Below are 18,837 nucleotides of genomic sequence, written 5' to 3'. Positions count from 1 at the left end.
TTTTAACTGTCAGATTTTTCCACAGCTTATTCAGAAAGAGAAATTGTTTATCAGTTCAAACTCATATCTTCAATCTTTTAACCATAGCCATTAAATTAACCCAGACTTCAGTCCCATAAGAAGAAGAGTAGACAAGTGAATGATGGGAGAATCCATTCTTGATTCAAATGTTCACGTTATCGTACACGTATAAGCATTTTTACTCTGCAACTGTATGCCACCGAGCATAAAAAGCTCCCAACAGGTATCTCTGGCCAATGTCAGTACTAAAGGATTCCCTTGTGATACATCACATCTCCCTTGCCAAAGGCTCAGGAGACAGAAGAGCCCTTTCAGTGGTCTCTGGTGGCCCGTGACTCAGACTCCAGTAGTTCTGCAGGGAGAGGATCCCGCAGCCAAAGACACTCAGCTTGGATCTATTTTCTATAATGAGTTGTACAGACTGCGTGGGGACGTTACCGAGAATTTCTCTTCTAAGTACTTTTCCAAGGCTGGGTCAGCTCACTTTTTTCACCAAATCTGTATTCTATTAAGACTTTAAGCATTCAAGAACAGGCTCCTCTGTGTAGGGGGAACATATTTAACAGACATAAAATATTCCACTGTGATTTCTATTGGTTTAAAACTTGCAGCCTCTCCGCAGCTCCCCACCCGAAGCTCTGCACAGGTAGGAGCTGGCGGGTATGCAAAATCAGTTTGTGAGAAACAGGAAGAATAATTCGTGCAGTATGCGTGGAATGCAGGTTTGGCCATTCCTTAATTTAGAGAATTGTTATGTGTCAATAGGGGAAATTGTGTGCATACAATATAATTACCGCCTGATAATTCTGCTGAGTCTGTGTATTTAAGGAATATTTTTTTTTTCTGACTGGGAACAGCCTAATGAGAGGAAAACAAACATATTACCAAGTTATTAACTACCCATGCTGTTTATAATTAGCTCCTTATCAGTGGTAGCTATTTGCAGAAGAATAGAAGAGCAACAACTGAGCTCTTAAGTAACATTAATAACCTCACTTTTTTGCTTCTGGAGTCACAACTAAATTCTACCTGAGAATGGTGCTAATGATGAGCACTGTAGGGTACACAGTTTACATGCAAAACAGAAAGAACACGAAGTTTTTAATTGATGTGTAATGGGAATTGTAGTCACCGAGCTTCATAATGTGCACACTAAGTGCAAGATGTAGAATATTCTTCCAATCACTGCAAACTGTAAGAAGTTATTGCTAAAAGCGTCTCTTCAAAGATATATTTTTTTAAATAAAAACAACAGCTATTCAAACTACAGAGACTTTTTACATGTGTACTTGCTTACTGCAAAGCTGGTGGCACTGCAGACTGAGATAAAAACGTAAAAGAACCCTGTGCTGAAGCTAGACTTTCTTGTCATGTCTTTGAAATAAGTGATCTATTTTGGCTGTGGGGGAAAAAAAAATCAATCTGGTTCCTTAATAGTGTTCAAGACTACTAGAGTGACTCGGCTTGTTTATAAATCTAATCTCATGGGTGGTTAAAGCGAAAGGTAAAAACCAAAAAATATCCTTGTTTGACAGTTGGCATCTAAGTCGAAATCAAAATCACACTGGGTAGTCATCTGCATTAACAATTGAGTTTTCTAAAGGCTGAGTCACAAATTTGTAAATGCTATATCAAAACTAGAATGCATTACAGGCCAAGGTCCTAAAATGATGTTAGTCCCACAGATAACGCTTGTTATGATAAAGAATGCATATATGTCTATTTTAAGACTTTTCTGCTAGGATAAAGTGGCACATTTCAATATGCTTCCAATTCTCTTCTGCCACAAGTGAAACTCCAGCAATTCCAGTGGAACTTCTCCTGATACACCGAGATACAAGTCAGAAGTTATACAAGTCAATGCAGCAGTTTTTCTTCGAAGCTTGTATGTATAAAACCAACTTTAACAGCAATCCGGTTCAACATTCGGCTCTGTGAATCTGAAACAGCTCCACATCTTGAGGCCCCCAAACAGCCTTGTCAAAGGCTTTAATGGTTACTTTCCCAGATGAGTAATGATGCTGGCCTGGGTTTCCAAGTAACTTGGTATTAGGTAGAGATTAAATTACCTGGTAGAGGATGTGCTAGGTAAAGACCTCCTCATCGCTCCTGGGCTCATGCTGTAGTATGAAGAACTTTCCAAATCTGAGAGGGAGAAATTAGGGCCTGTTCCTGCAGCTATCGGTGCTGGGGAAACAAAAGAGATTGCAGTCAGTAAGTCATGTGAATAAGGCACGAATTGCACTTCAAAATCACTTTCTTTGTCCTCATGAGTGTGTTTAGTTTCACGATGAGAACAGGTGGGATGTGGAAATTAGGAAATGCTAATGGTAACTGGCATTGCAATCAAGAAGATGTAAATTTTATCAAGAATACAATGTTCCATGACATGGACTCTTTCTAACATTCCTCCAAAGGTTTTTGTGGGTTGTTTTTTTTTTTTTAAATTAAACAATTATGGCAAGACTTCCTTTAAGCACTGCCTTTCTGTTAATATCCTTCTAACGTTTAATGAAACTTGTTGCTTTCACTTGTAGGACAACATTGCATTTATTGGCATAGTTACAAATAGGCTGCACCATCCCTGTAGTGTGCCTGGCATAATCTATAAGCAGCATGGGCAGGGAAATACACACCTCGGGACCTTTGGTATATACGTGATGTACATCCACAAGCACAGAGGTTACAAGCGCTCCTTGGAGAAAGCACAAAAGCAGACGAGAAACCTCAGTTCCTTTCTGCCTGCGAGCATCTGAGTTTTCCTCTGGCCTCTCCTCCAGCTAAATCAGAGCTAGAGACATATGACTCTCCAAAACTTTTATCCAGCAGTTAGCTTCCACTGCTCGCCTCCCACTACCTTACCCAGCATTAAGTTTCATTGTAAGGGGTATAAATACCTTTAATTTCCCTGTCCTAGAGCCTTGGCTTTACATTAAAACATTATGAATTCCTACATGCTCTGAAGCTTGCAGGCACAAGGCTATGAACTCCATGTGCTGCATTCTTCTGGGAACAGAAAAGGAATGGAGCAGTTTAACGTTAAAGTTAACAGATAATGCGTTTCACAAAAAAACGCCACTATACGGCAAATGGTACCATATCCGCTGTTGCTGTTCCAGTGCTATTTACAGGACAATACAACTTTGGGAGCTGACAATTACGGATCATGATTTTCTCCCACATTTCAGAGACATCTGAAAAAGGACGTACTGCACAATAAAACGCGCAAGCTTGGCCTGGAATGTATTGTCTGAGAGCCCCGATTCACTGCAACAAAGGCGAAGCAGTCTCAATGCCACACAAGGATGCTGAGCCAAGTTTAATCTTTGGTCTGAGAATCTGGCCCATTTTCAAACATGAAAAAATCTTTCACCCCGATGGGGCAGGAGTGAGGAAATGAAGACAGGATAGCTGCTATCACCCAGCTAACATGTCTGGGCTGAAATGCAGGCTTCTGGGAGTGCTGCCACTGACTGTAATGGGGCCAGTATTCCACCCCAAGTCTTAAGGAGCTCACAATGTCAGATTTGACAGAGGAATAATGTAGCTTTGCAGCTGCCTCATCATCCCCACAAGACAATTAGTTGTTGTTTGGCAAGGATCTTTTAAGAACGTCATTGAGACAGAAAGGGAACGGCCTGGATAGCCACGGACTTTTAAAAGCATGGGACGGAAAATACACAACGCCATTAAAACTTGAGAAAATCTGGAATGATCATTAAAAGGAACGAAGTTGGGAAGTAATTTATGACAAGAACGCTCAAATCCTTTGTTATCTTCTCTTAACTATCATACGCTTCCTGCAGACTGGGTATATGAGAGGGTGTGTTAACAAAAAGAAAGAAAAATTAAGCCTAGTAAAATTAACTCGTTTCATCAATTTGTGCTCTCTGCAACAGTTTCCTGACAGCAGCTACAAGAGGCTGTAAAACTGATGAATTTGCATGGAAAAAGAAACCGGTGTAAGTAATTTGTGTAAAAGGTAACACGGACATGGACTGCTATAATTCAGACACCCTGCAGATAGCAGACTGCTGCAGTGTGAGCAGTTATGGGTTAGAAAAATGACCACACTGCAGTCAGTCTGACTTGAATGGAAATCAATCATAAAGGTACTCTCTGCAGCATCTACTCCACAGTTTTCAGCAACTTCCTTGCCAAACAGATTTGTGCTCTGTAAACCCTTTGCTGATCAATTCCTCTGCACCCTCTACCTACCAAAGCCTCACTTACAGGTTAAGCATACTCTTTCCCAAACGGGAACCAAATAAGGCAAGCGTTAAATTAAAGCACCGTTTCTTTCTGAGGCACAATGAATTTCCTAAGCATTGCAAGATTTATGAAACAGTTTTATTCCAAACAGATATGGAAGAAAAACTGGTACGTAGATAGCGCTTCTCTTCTTTCTCTCACCCCCCTTCTGTTTATCTCTTTCTCCCCAAATTCTGGAAATTTCTGTTCCAACACTTGAATTGGCCCTATAGGAAAATGAAGTGTATCTCCAGAGCAGGGGTGGGGTAGGAACAACGTACTGCTAACAGCGTATTGCTAATGCTGTGTAAACTCAGCACAAAGTAGAAAGGGGTAATCACACAGAAATTTCCGCCCGGGCAGCAAACACGAAGGATGCTTTGGTTGTTACAGGCTGAACCGCCTCACCACACTCAAGAGCCTGTGTACAACCTGAGGGTTAAACAATGAAACCCACCTCTGACACACACCAGCAGACGTAAGCAGCAGAGGTTAAAGCGCCCGGCTGGCCCGTGGCAGCCCGAAAACCCCTTGGCAGCCCTTACACACCGGCCACGGTCCTGCCACAACCAGCTCAAGTGCTGTGGCAAACTGCGCAGGGCTAAGCTGTTCTGAAGTCCCTTCTCCTGCCTGCCCCACAGGAACAAATTGATTGCCTGTCTTTCAGCAAAGGGTATTTCTACCTTTGCTCGCAGCTACCCCCTTTACTACCATAAAACACAGCAACGAGCTGACTGTAGAGCCCACCCTGAGACTGTCGGGAAGAGGTTAATGTTTTTCATCCGTATGGCGGAAGGTCACTTCCTCTTCCCGGCTGGAATTGGGTTGCAGCCGTGTGTGCTTTCTGTCTCTGCTTCAGCCCCAGCAGAGCGGTGTGACACCCGCACCTCCTGTGCTGGGAGCTCGCTGCTGGGCATCTGCGTCCTCCCGGCTCTTCTACGGTGCAACCGGCCACCAGAGCGGGCACGGTGCAGCTAGCCCAGCCAGGAGGCACATGAGCCTTCCCCAAATGGCTTTTCACACTGCCTTTGTGGACTGTCCACCTCGCACGGGCCCAGAAAGCTGATGGCAAGGGAACGCTTGCGTTTATTTGCAGGGTTCCCCGCAAAGGCGGCAGCTCTGGAGAATAAGCAAAGGGATCAAAGTGATGCAAACTGCGGCAAAACTCTGTCTAAATTAAACCTCTTTGTTATAGTGTAGAATCATAGAATCATAGAATCATAGAATGGTTTTGGTTGGAAGGGACCTTCAAGATCATCTGGTTCCAACCCCCCTGACCTGGGCAGGGACACCTCCCCCCAGCCCAGGTTGCTCCAAGCCCCGTCCAACCTGGCCTTGAACACCTCCAGGGATGGGGCAGCCACAGCTTCTCGGGGCAACCTGTGCCAGGGGCTCACCACCATCACAGGCAAGAATTTCTTCCTAATATCTCTTCTAAATCTCCCCTCTTTATTTGAAGCCATTACCCCTCAGCCTATCACTACATGCCCTTGTAAAAAGTCCCTCTCCAGCTTTCTTGTAGGCCCTGTTCAGATACTGGAAAGTTGCTATAACGTGTTGTCTTCTCCAGGCTGAACAACCCCAACTCTCTCAGCCTCTGACAATCCACCACACAACTTCCCTACACCCTGTTCCGGTCCCTACACCCCGAGCCCCGGGAACACGCTCTGGCCCCACACGAGGCAGCAGCGTGGTTGGGAAGCTCCTCTCCAGCGCCGCCGGCTGTTACACGCTGCAGCCTGCAGAAACTCTGGGCAACGAGATTAAAAACACACCATGGCCCCCTCAACCCCCCCAAGAAATGTTCTGCAGCAAAGTGACCTTCTGATAGCTCAGGAACATCTCCCAAACAGGAAAGGATGTCAGAAATTGCAGTTGCGAGTCAAAACAATAGTCTCCACCTACGTGCCAGCATCGAGATGTCACCTGATGCAGGGCTCCGACCTGGTGGGGGGCGAGCAGGAAGGACCCCCTGCCCCTAACACGCAGCCCATTGACGTACACAGGGCTTTGTAAGCAAGCAAACTGATGCTGGCCTCAGCTCCCGTTTCGGCTGCTGGCATCACAAAGCAATCCCTGCACAGACGGGACACGTTTCGCTCGCTCTGAGGGGCAGGAGGAGCTAGTTTGCCCAAAAGAAGGAGGAGGAGGAGGAGGAGGAGGAGGGTGGGTGCCTCTGCCCGAGAACCAGCGCCGAGCTGCTCCCCAGGACACAGGGCAGCATCGCCCCTGCTGCCAGCCTGCTCCCTCCGCTGCCAGCTTGTTAGCTCAGATCCTCACCCGAAATGTCAAGAAAAATAACAGAGAAATTAACAAAAAGCCCTCTGACTTAACCCAATTGGAATATTTATTTTGAAAAATTTATTGAATTACAGAACAGGAAACCCACTAAATAAAACCAGTCAGGCTGGCATTTGTCTTCCTTGGAATACGGCATTCTCTTTTAGTCATGTTAATATTTAGTTTCTCTTTATTCCTTTTTTATGTATTTATTTTTGCAAAGGGGCTAGGATGTGACTAAGATCATTACATGTGTACCACTGCAGCAAAGTGATAATGTGTTTAAGGTTAAATGGGAGAAACATGACATTTGACTAATAAACTTTTTCCTGTGTTGTGACTCCATAAACAAAGGGAAACACACGGCAGCACTGCTGCTGCCGAGAGGAAAGGGGAGCTGGATGTTTTTTTATTTGCAAGGCCTTTGTTTCCTACACACTGTATCTTTACATTCAAAGAGCTTTTGCCGAATACAACAGATATGAAATGTGTGACGTTCATTTTAAAATTACAAGTACAGCCTGCTATTGACCATCTAATTATGCTGAGTTCCATTTATAAACATAGCTAACCACTAAGTTTATAGAGACTTTTTGTGCTGCTTTAATAGGATATTGATCGAGAGCAAGGTTTGAGTGGACTGCCATTGAATTGTGTAATGGCATACAAAAGGCAAGGTCACGGCAACTGTTCACTCTACGCCTGCAGTCTATTTTTTATTATATTCTTTTTTTCCTTCCTCTCATACCCAAGCCCAAACGGAGTGTTTTGGATAGCAGTGCTTTGCTGAGGAATATAGAGTATCTTTGAAAATGTTAATTTTCACGCTGCTGACTTTAACTACCTTCACTACTGTAATGCTTAGTATAGCAGAAAACATACAGGCTGCCGTTTAGAGAGACGTGTTTTATTATAGCCCAGCTTTCACACACGTGCTCTGCGTGGAGGAGAGCCTCTTCTCCTCTCCTGGACTGCAAGAAGGCAGCAGCATCCTCCCCAGACCCACCAGAGGAGCCGGGGCACCCCACGCCTTGCCGTAGGCATCCAGTACGTGCTGGGGCTGGCAGGACTCGCCCTGCAGTTTGTTTTCGGCTGTACCTGGCCGCCGGATGAAAGGCGTGAGGAAGCTGCGTTTCCTCCGTCGCACCCATGCTCCGTGCCTGGAGCGGCGGCAACTACTTTCATTTCTAGCGCTCCTCCGCCTGCCTCGCGGCGAGGACAGCCTCAGCCCCGGCCTCCGTGGCTAAAGCCCGGCACCCGCCCCATCCAGCAGCCTCCGTGTTGCAGGATCCTGAGCTTTGGCCACAAAAGCACCTCTTACCTGTGGAATGAGTGTAACTGTTTGACGGATAATTAGCCGGACCACTTCTGTGTTTATACAGGAGCAGTAAGCAACTGCATGTACGCTTGCGTGCTTGTGGTTTCACCGGCTCATTAGAAGGATTAAAAGTCACCCCACTTGCTCCGTACAGCTCCTTCCCGCACACAGCTAACATCTTAAAACTCAAAGCGTGGCATTTTCAGTCCAGGGCGCAGTCAGAATTCCCTTGTTTATCAGCATGAAGAATGATGTCATTTTGACAAATAACACAGCACAAAACAAATATGTTTGATTTGGCTCTGGCGAATGTTCATAAATCCTAAATCTTTCTTCACATCCTGGGCAGTGCAGTTTATCTGGCTGCTTGAAGGACCTCCAAGGGAGGAGATCTTCCCAGCAGCTCTCTGCACAAGAGCACATGGTGCGGACTCAAAGCCAAGAGAGGAACAGCGTTCCCCATGCCTCTCTCCCTGCTCCAGCCCGCCGTGGCCTCCCAGCCTCTGCCAAGCGAATGGGACCCTACACTTGGCAGTGGTTTGGCACCACAACCACCCCTCTGCCGGCACCTTCTCCAGAGGGTATCCTCCAGTGCCCTGCAGATAGCTGCACACAGCGAGCGGAATATTTTCCTAACAAGGGTAGGGAGGGAGAAGGTTTTGCTTCGCCAACAGCTGGCTGTCACTTCACAAAACTTGTACATCTCCAGCGCTTCTGCTTCTGAGCTTTTTGTTGTCAGCCCAAACCTCTCTAGAGAGGGAAGAATGAAGTCTCTCTTATCTGAAGGGGTGTCCCCAGTATCTGGGGTGGCAGACAACACTTAGAATGGAGCTCACACCCTTCGCCCGCTAATAACGTGGAACCGACAGCGTGGTCTGCAACATCCACATCAGATGGGGTGGAGAGGGAACTATCTGTTTTTCAGATGAACATTTGTGATCGACTTTCTCTGTTTTACTAGGCTCTGCAAGATTCAGTAGCTGGGTAGCGTTTCGAAAGAAAATCTGCACCCATGGGACCGAAGAAAGCAAGTTTCTGTTACCAAAACAGTCTAGACTTGTTCAATAGCTCACAGAAACTGTGATGATCAGCACTGATAGGTAAGATAGATAATGGTAACAGCTGACCTTTTGCTTGCTTAATTCATTCCCCAAATTTGCATGACGGAGACAACTGCCTATTACTTGAGACTCCTTGTCATGTGGACCTCTGGGAACTTTACTAAATAAACCTGGCACATAATTGCTACCAACAGTATTTCATAAGAGTAATTTTAGATAACAGCAGCAAACCACAGGCCTGTTAAAACTGTGGGAAATCACTTATTTCTATCATCATATTATCAAAAGCACGCACAGAAAGAAAGATGATAATGGGCACAGACAAAGATGATACCTCTTTGTAAAGCCAACACAGAGCCCACTCAGGACGAGAGCAGAGACTAAACGTGAGGGCCCGCTACGGACAGGCAGGCTTGGTCCTTCCCTAGCCAAAGTGGCTCCTGAAGGAGCAATGCCTTTTTAGAAAGTAAAAACAAGAGAACGGACTGAGGACGTTTTGATCACTCAAGCTACAGACTGTTAATAGCTGCTGGTGGGTCTGGATGATGGCTGTCCATAAGCTGAGCTCCCCAGAATGAAAGTAACCCGTGGACTGGTCTCACATCCGGACACGGGAACACACAGACAACCCAGCAAGGGTTATATGGAAAAGCACACTCTTTAAAAGACCTTGCCTGCCAATTTAGGCAAATATGCAGCGATTACTTTGTTGCTCTGTTATGTTAAATAATTCTTTTAATATGAGCGTGCGAATTCATACTGACTTTCGCTGGGAATTTGTCGCTGGACTCCACACTAAACATATCCTACTGGGTAGCCACGGCATGTCAGGCTGTGGGCTTCTCAGACCTCGCAAAGTAAACAAGGTTACGGCTGGTCAGTACATGTCTGGGGCATCTCCAAGGAAAATCCAGGGTGCTATCAAAAGCAGTGTAGCTAAATCAGTTGCTGGCACTCTTCCCTCTGAGTCAGTTCTGAAGTGATATCCCGATATGCTTTGGGGACACTATTTTTGGTAGAGGTGCTGGCTTGTAGACAGGATATAAAACTGAGGTCCCGACCTCCCAGGATTATTAAAGAGCTCATGAAAAAGAGCGCAAACCCCTGCGTCTGGAACAGATAAAAGCTGAATCTTTTTATTTTGCCCACCAACACCTCCTTCCTTATTTCCGATAAAGTTCATTCCTGTCCTGCTCCTCCTGCGTGCAGGTGCCCTGCCCTTGGAGGGGGAGCCTTTCCGCAGCAAGCAGAGGGAACGTCTGGGCCACAGTTCCTAGTTTGCAAAGCATACTGAACCCTAGGATCTCTGATACACAAAGTTCTACCTTAGTTACAATAAAATATAACTGAAGATAAATAGACGTGAAACAGGAGGTCAATGCCAAACTCCCAGGGAGGCTGAGACTGGGACTGGCTGTGAAGGCTGAAGTCCTGACCCGGGGCACTTTTCTAGCAGCCCCGTCCTGTGCACGCATGAAGCACGGCTGACAGAGTCCAGAGGCAGTTCTGCTGTGTAGGGCTCCTACAGCGAAGATAAGATTGTGGTGAAGTGGGATGCCTTGCAGAGGGGGAGGGTGAATCCCGTGGGTTTCGAAAGCCTTATGCTGTCACACTGAAATAAAGTGACATAACACGGAGACGTTCAAAGACCAGTGATAACTTGGTTTTGTCCACCGTGCCACAGGTACCAGCAAGTTAGCATACACGGTACAATGAGTTAGATGTCAAAGTCCCTATTTAAGCACTTCAGTAAGTGAACTGGTTTGCAAATGTGCCGAGCGCTCAGCAGTTCCTCTTGACTTCTAAGTCCTCTTAACTGTGTCCTTCTCACAAACTTCCCACCAGTTATCAGGGAGAAATGTCTGCCTTAAACTTTTTCGCCCTCTGTCTCTCTCTCCAGCATACATAACTCTGACATTCATGTTTCTCCCAGTTGCCATGCTTTCCTTGTAGCATCCTATTTTTTCATATAAAGCCGATTTACTAGGTCGCACAAGTCTTTCCGAAAGAGAAAATAAAAGAGGAACATCCTTACAGAAACTCTGTGTTCTGACTTAAACCCACAGTTTCTCTGCTAAGTTTGTGCCAGTTAGATTCCAGCCCCAGAAGGACTTAAACTACATGCTCAGAGCCAATACATAAACAAATATTCCTGCTATCTAGGAGGAGAACCATTTTTATCACTGGCTGTGCTGAAGGGGTTGGTTGCAAACCCCAAGGTTTTAAAAGGGCACATAGCTGAGTGGTTCACCTGGAGCAGCGGTAATTGGTGACAACGTGATGCTGCTGCAGAGCTCCACACTAGCTGCAGAGAAGATCGCCAAAGGACCAGTACCTACAGCCCTGGCTCACCGGTAGTCTCTTCGCAAGAGAGTGTCCGTACGCTCTCCTTGGACTATCTGGATTATGTCATAGCAAAATACAATCGATGCACCTCTGATCAATGGAACAGGGTGGTGACAGGTACTCTTAATTCACTGTTGTTAGTGAGTATTGACAAGCCTGTAATGATCATGCTGCAGTGTGTCATTCACGCTGGGGGCATTAGCATTCTTTAAAGGTCAAAAAACAAATCCTTCTAGAAGACAGGATTCCATACAGTTAATGGAAAATGCGGGCCTTGCGAAGTCAAGATGTATGCCTCTGCACAACTGAGATTATCAGAGCTGAGGTTGGTACAGTTGTTGGCATTATTAACGAGTTCATCAATTTGCAGGTGTACAAACACATGTGCGCATGGGCAGGGATGAACGCAACATGCAAAAGCAGCGTAAGAAAATTTCCAGGCTTATGTGCTCGGATCATGTCATTTCTAGAGCTCCGGTTAAAACACAGCCCTTGGATCCTGCAAGGGATCCACCGGATAAGCTGATCTTTGTAGGCATTTATCTGCACTCTGATACAGAGTCTGCCCGTTTTCAGCTGGGTACTGGATAAGCTTATCACTTTGCACATGCAAGTTTGCAGAATTAATTTTTTTTTAGTTTACTTTTAAAAATTACGCTATTTTATTTTCCCACATTAAAATATGTGGCACATAAACACTGGCGAGAAATTGGCAGAAGAGACTCAATTTTCAAGATGCTGCTTCTGAATTGGGGAAGGGGCATGATAAGAATCAAAGAAAAAAAACTGGGATTGCAGAAACCACATAAACTGGCCACAAAATGATACTTACTTTGTGAGACTCTTACTAGCTCAGTCACACTGAAAACACCTGATGTGACAAAACTGTCCTGGAAGCCCAAATGTCCTACAAAACAAACAGAGTGAGAGAACTGCGATTAACTTTAAGCATTTAATGACAGTATTCTCAAATACTTTACTTTCATTTAGACTTAAAATGTGACATCTAATTTCCCACTTAGCAGTAATTATTGTTTATGTAGGTGGGTAACTAGTCATACAGCTATGTAGGCTGCTTTGTGGTTTCTATCTAGAGGTTAGGAAAGCTAACATGACACATCAGCAGGGAGATTTTTACATGTTAAAGCATCTCAACAGGAAATCTGAAACAAAAGAGGACTATTTTAATAAACGGTTACCTTGGATGACCCCTAATGACTTCACAATTGAAATGAAAATACTGTACCTAGGAAACAGACAGGACAGCTAAGTTCCATAATCGTTTTAAACATTATTCTCTAAAGAAACATCTGATCAGGATTATCTACCCATTCATTCAAACAAAACAAGATTTAAAGATGTACTCTTCATTTTCTAAGGTTACACTGGGGAAATCTTAAAATAGCAGCTGGTTAAAAAAATTAAATTAAAGCCTTTCCCACAAAAAAAAAAAAATCCCTAACATTTAAAACTAGTTTTCAAAAAGAAAAATAAATCTCTGCATAAGAAAAGTATTAACTTTGAGCTTTGGACTGTCTTTAGGAACCAGGGCATACGCTTCCACACTTGCGTCCCTTGTGCAAGGAATGCCTCTACATCAAAATGCCTCTATATCAAAATGTTATTACACTTTACATAACAGTATTTTCCTTCTTCTCTGAAAACATGCCTACCACCAAATGTTCATTTAATTTTCACGGGTATGATCAATTACAAAAGGAGCAGCTTTCGGGTTGCAACCCAGTGTAAGTGTGCGGAGCGGGATACAGCCGTTCACGCGGGACGTTATCTGGACTTCAATTAGAGGTCTGCGGTTAGTCGGCCAGACTGACCTCCTGCTTTTGAAATCAGGGTCAAAGGAGAAATCTCAGGATAAAGAGATTATTAAAAGAACTGCAAAGTCCTACTTGTCCACAGGATAAGTGGCATACCTTTTTAGGTTGTCCTACTTAGAGTCACTGATTCCAGTGCACGCACACATATATTATTGAATGTTTTGCAGGGGCACCATCTGCTCTGTTGTTAATTGTCTGTCAGATTCAGTACAATTTCCCTTCGTTTAGTATATTTTACCGTACCCTGTGCTCATTGTGGCAATACCTGTGCCCTTTCCTATAGTGACCAGAGCAACAGTACTTTTGCAAGCCTGTTCTCCTGTCTTTCTTTTGCGGTCGTTTAAAAACCCCAACATATCCCATTGTCATTTCTACCTGCAGAATGGGAACGAAAAGAAATACATCTCGTGTGCAGGACCACAGAGGCTGACATGTCAGGGAACGTGTCAGGGAAAGGTTTGGGAGAGATCTGGAGGGAGGTCAGCCGTTCACCTCCAGCCAAGTCCTCAGCGAATTCGGTTCTTGCACAGAAGAACTTCCCTGTTTCTGTAAGGATCCTATGGTGCCAGCTGAACGCAGTCGCTAAGCTAACAGACTTGAGACAAGTTTCTACATCAGTCATGTTTTTATACTTCAGCAATAATGATGAGTTTTCAAACTGTGTATATGTATATCTTTGGGCATCCTTGTGTATGTGTGTATACATATGTATTATGTACACAAACATATAAATATACACAAATCTGTCATGCTCCAGCTGTAGATAAATGTACTATAAAATATTGAAATTGATGCTGAAACTCAACACAAACAAATTCCTCAATCTGCAAACAAGGTTTTTATTTACATCAAGAGAATAAATTTTTCTGTACTTCAAATGAAAAAACGTTCCCACAAGCTTTTATTTTTCCTTATTTTCAACTTAGAAATAGCTCTCGGATAATTGTAAATGCTTTTGCCTGGTCTGCTTTATATTTTACCATAATAAAGGTGATGACTACATCATTCTGCTTTTTAGAAATGGTTGCTGGCCATACACAATGTTTGTTCATTGACAATTTCCCAAGTATTTTTAATATGAAGATCTACTTTTCATATGCTGCAGCAGACCTGCCTATTGAATTAAATGATCTGTGAATTAAAAATAATTCTCTTAGGTCTTCACTGAAACCACTCATGTGCCTAAAATTAAGCATATGCTTAAGTGCCTTGCTGGATCAGGGCCAGGACGCTTACTACTCCACAGAGCCCTTCGTAGGGAAGCCAGCCTATGCTATATAACTTCTCATACTGTGCTCATCATGGCAGTATCTGAGCAACTTCCAGAAGTGCATTCAGCAATGCTACCAGCATCTGTCGCATGTTGGTTTTCCACAGTGCACCATACCGGCTCTGCTCCAGTGTCCACTTCCACCTGCACTTCCCCGGCAGGTTCCTATTGCACTAAGAGTGAAGGTGAAATTTAAACATGGAAGTAAAAAACGAATCACAGCTACCGTAGGACATATGGCTGAGTTTTTAAGGGGGAGTCTAGAGCCTTTTATAATCATCCAAAAAACTGTGATTACCGCATGGCTAACCGTGTTACCTTAACCTAGCAAACACAGGTAAAACCAGAAATGAAAATACCGTAGAATGGTTTTAAATACATTCTAGCTCTCAGAGTCCTACAGGGCATGAGAAAAGTTGAACGAGTTACCTTGGGCCTGCTAACTTCATGATTCTTATTTTGCTGGGTATACCTGAAACGCGCACTTACTTCTGTAGGAACGTTTCTTCTGCGTGTACGTGTAATAGTAATCATTAAACAACGGCACGCAATAAGAGTGATTAGATTTTCATCCTTCAATACTGAAAATAAACATTTCACAAATGAAAGGTGAATTTCACAATTCTCCAATTTGTTATTTACTCATGAACATTAGGAAATCAGGGGCTCGTCTCGCCAATCATTAATAACATCTTGATACCCATGAAAGCAATGCCCTTGGCTTAGAGTTGTATCTTGAACTCACTCGATGCACGGTTGGTCTGTGAATTCGCAGCTCACTAGAACTCCATGGACGTTTAAAGGTTTGCCTGGATGGATGGCAAAATCCAGGCTGAAAACTGTAGTTTTTGCTGAGCTGTGATAACAGTGCAACAAGAAAACGAAAGAAACTGGACAAAGGAGCTAGACGTGTAAAAGGAGAACGACTGGGAAATAGCAGGATTGACAAAATATGCAAAATAAACATTTTGCACCTATTAACAGGGGTCAAAATGAAAAAATATATCAATTTGGTTGTTCCACTTAATTCCAAATGAGAAAAAAAAAATAGGTGAAGTCAAGCAATTACATATGCAAATGTTAGCATTAACGAGCTCCTTTACTGAAAAGATGATTAAACATCTTGAAAGCTTGCAAGATTTACTTTTCATACAGCACTTTACAGAAATATATGTGCACTGTGATACTTTTGCTAAATATCCCAAAGATAGGACATAGAAATTGCTGTATACGATCAGGTTATCTCTGCAGTTTTGTGTGACAGTCACATTTTGGTAGTAAAGCAGGTGTTCAAAATGAGGATGAGAGAATTTTTACTCACTTTATAAAAAACTAACAGAGCTCATACACTCAAATTCTGAGTATAAATTAAGACACCTGGCTAGCCAAGGCAGGCCCTGACTCAGCAAAGCAGTTAGAGCTTAATTTTCATCACATGCTTGACTAAAGCACATGCTTATTTGCCCTGCCACATAAAGATGGGCCGACAAAGTTAAGCAGGTATTTAAATATATGGTTAAATCATTGCCTTCAACCCAAGTCTATGTCCAGCTAGGAGTTAGCTCATTACAGAAGACCTCACTTTGGTTCACAAGGATGACTGTTCCCCTCCCCCGCCCCCCCAAGGCAGAAAAAACCTCAGGGTAATAAGACCAAACTGAACAAAGCAAATTGGGATACTAGCTAATAAATAATATGCCATTACCAAATCAAACATTTGGTATAGCGTACAAACACGATGCAACACTATCATAACAAGTACCACATGAAAAACATCTTTCCATTAACTTGATGACTGCTTTAACTGGGGAGAAAATTCATAATGCAATTTACATATTCTTCCTTTAGACCCCAGTAAAGAAGCCAGAAGAAAAGGCTTGAATTGCTGGAGCCTAATTCTGATCTCAAAGCAGTTTTAAACAAGTCTTTCTACACTGATCAAATAGAGTTTCACCTAATTTTCTCCTAATTTACACTGGCAGAGGAGAAATCAGGATTAGGACTTGTTGTCTAATGCTATTTGTTTTGAATTATTAAGCAAACATTCCTATTTCAATGAGTAAACGTGTACAAAGGCAACTAACCTTCGTCCTAAAATCTAGTTTACAGGGAGAGTATTGTCTGCTTTCCCAATTAATGCTGTAAAAAGGAGTCTCAGACGTTGAGCTACCAATCAAGTGCTTGTGTTGTAGCTTGAGAAAATCATGACTGATGCAATTACTTTTATGTAGAAAGTCTGAATATGGTCTATAGGTTAAAGTTCGTCGGGTTATTGTTCCTTAATTGAATATCAGAAGATGTTTTCAAGGTGCTCAAGGTATTATTGTTATTTAATTAGCAGGCTTCCTTGTGTAAACCAACAGTATTAATTTTATTATAAAGTAGTTAGACTGCACCATAAATATACAAGTTATTTTCTAAACAGAAATACAGTTGGTTCCCTGAAATCCAAGCTTAAATAAAAACGGGAAAGAGTTATTCCTTTGAAGATGAAAAAGTCCAAGTCTGGTTATTTCTCTTCCACTACAGTCCGAGTGACAATGTATTAAGCTTCGTAGAAGAGCTTTTTGGGAGACTGATTTCTTTTCAGTGTTTAGAAATTACACAACTCCCCCAAACTAGCGCTGGAGCCATTTCTAAAGCCTTTTTCATGTTCAGCATCTCACTATACATAGCCATCTTAAACCCTTAAAATAGTAATAATCAATTAGGGTCTCAAGCCTATTATCTTAACCAAATGCCTGATTAAAAGAAAAGCCCTCTCTGCTCAAAGTGCAACTTGATTCCTTCGGGGTTTATCCTCTATCTAGATAATCCCATGTTTCACAAACAATGTGGAGCAATAATATTGATTAGAAAATTAATGTCTGTATCACACAGCACATGCAGGCCTTGAGAGAGGGGATGTTATCAGAGGGAACCCGGATCACCCCGAGGACTCCCAAAAGATTAGCTTTTCCACGGCTGCACTGGCTGAGGAGGATGGGAGTGACAGGGTTGGTCCTAATCTGCATTCTCCAGCAAAAGAAAAGGACAGAGTATGCATGCTTCGGTTCAAGGCCTTCATAACATTTACACTCTGCTTAATTGGACGGTGAGTTTATTAAGCCTGGGCTGACGCAGCCACGGCAGCCCCACCACTGCATTCCCTTCCAGAAACACCTCCCCCTGCACAGACCCAGGGTCCTGCCGGCAGTCCGCCACTGTGCCCGTGTGGTGGGACCTCTCTCGGTGCACCTCTCTTCTGGGAAGCGTCCACCTCCAGGGCAAGCGTGAGTGGCCGGGGGGAGCAACCCGGGCTGAGACCGGCCCCTGCCCAAGCGCTTTTACCGGCTCACCCCGCCTGGGGCAACAGCAGGGACGATCGCCAGGAGACACCTGGTCACTACCCCACGTTGGAGATGGAAAGCTAGATGGATCCATAGGGCCAAACACGGGGAGGTGGAAGAGACCATCAATCCCAGCCGCAATACCCTCTCCAAGTGAATGTCTCTGCTGTTCAGACGGCAGACAGCACGAGGGAGCTGCACACAGGCCTGAATATTGCATGTAACCGACGAAATCTGCGTTTACCAACAGACCCCACGTACCGACCTCCAGAGCTGGCACAACAGCCTCAGTTTAATTGCTTTGTACAAAATGCATTCCTCAAATTTGTAAGTGATAAACCTTTAATGGTAAATTATACCACATTTTTAATTCACGGACTTTTTATAGAAGAGTTAAGCGAGATATCATACATCAAAGGTGATACAGAAACCTCTCTTGTTCCCTGACAAATGCTCACACTTCTATTTCAGCTTGTTATTTCCAATTTAATTTTAATGCCACCTCTATAGCTCACCTTGGACAAATTACACATTTTCTTATGAAATAACTGCTGGGGCACATGTCACATTCGCCGTTATTCTCCCCAGCTCGCCTACCTGCCTTGGCTGAGGTTTTAAGAAGCACTAGAACTTTCTTTGTTGGCCCATAGCAGGATGGATTAGACCGTCCAGGGCATGTCGTGTTAGTACAATAGAGGAACACTTTTAAGACTTTAAAGTCATGTAATACAATTCTAGGCTGGATCTTTCTTGTTAAAAAAAGTAGAATGGGAGTGATTGAAAGAGAAAAGGGCCAATATTTGACAACAGAAATCAGCATAACCTCCTAACAGCGGCAGTCATGGATGACTGCCCTTTGACCCGGGGAGATTATGTGGGATTTCAATGACAACAGCTGGAAGTGAGCATGTGAGAATAGAGAACACAGATCTGAGGCCTCCTACAAAAGACTGCACAATCCCTGCCCAGATCTGAGTGTTGATTAGAAATTGTTTCCTGGTCCTGGCTTAATAGAGTGTGATAATGAAAGTTTTGTTAACCCTTCACAATATGCAAAACCATTGGTAAATGATTTGCCTTTTTGGGTTTTAGCTAAAATGTCTGTATGTAGCGGACAGCGAAATTG

The 18,837-nt window shown here is 43.6% G+C and overlaps 1 protein-coding gene across 5 annotated transcripts in view; it reads right to left on the bottom strand.

Annotated features, from left to right (window-relative positions):
* Positions 1–18,837, bottom strand: part of NFIA (nuclear factor I A) — a 253,310-nt gene that overhangs the window by 76,063 nt on the left and 158,410 nt on the right. For all 5 annotated transcript variants that reach the window (XM_082484428.1, XM_082484431.1, XM_082484430.1 and 2 more), the window contains exons 4-5: positions 12,110–12,184; positions 2,091–2,208 (exon numbers count right to left, since the gene is read on the bottom strand). In XM_082484428.1, the coding sequence (XP_082340554.1) occupies positions 2,091–2,208; positions 12,110–12,184 (193 nt within the window). The remainder of the gene's footprint in view (positions 1–2,090; positions 2,209–12,109; positions 12,185–18,837) is intronic.

The sequence above is a fragment of the Vanellus vanellus genome (genome assembly GCF_965231255.1).
Source record: "Vanellus vanellus genome assembly, chromosome: 5".
Lineage (NCBI taxonomy): Eukaryota > Metazoa > Chordata > Aves > Charadriiformes > Charadriidae > Vanellus > Vanellus vanellus.
Note: the sequence above shows the minus strand (reverse complement) of the source record. Positions and strands in the feature narration are given on the sequence as shown.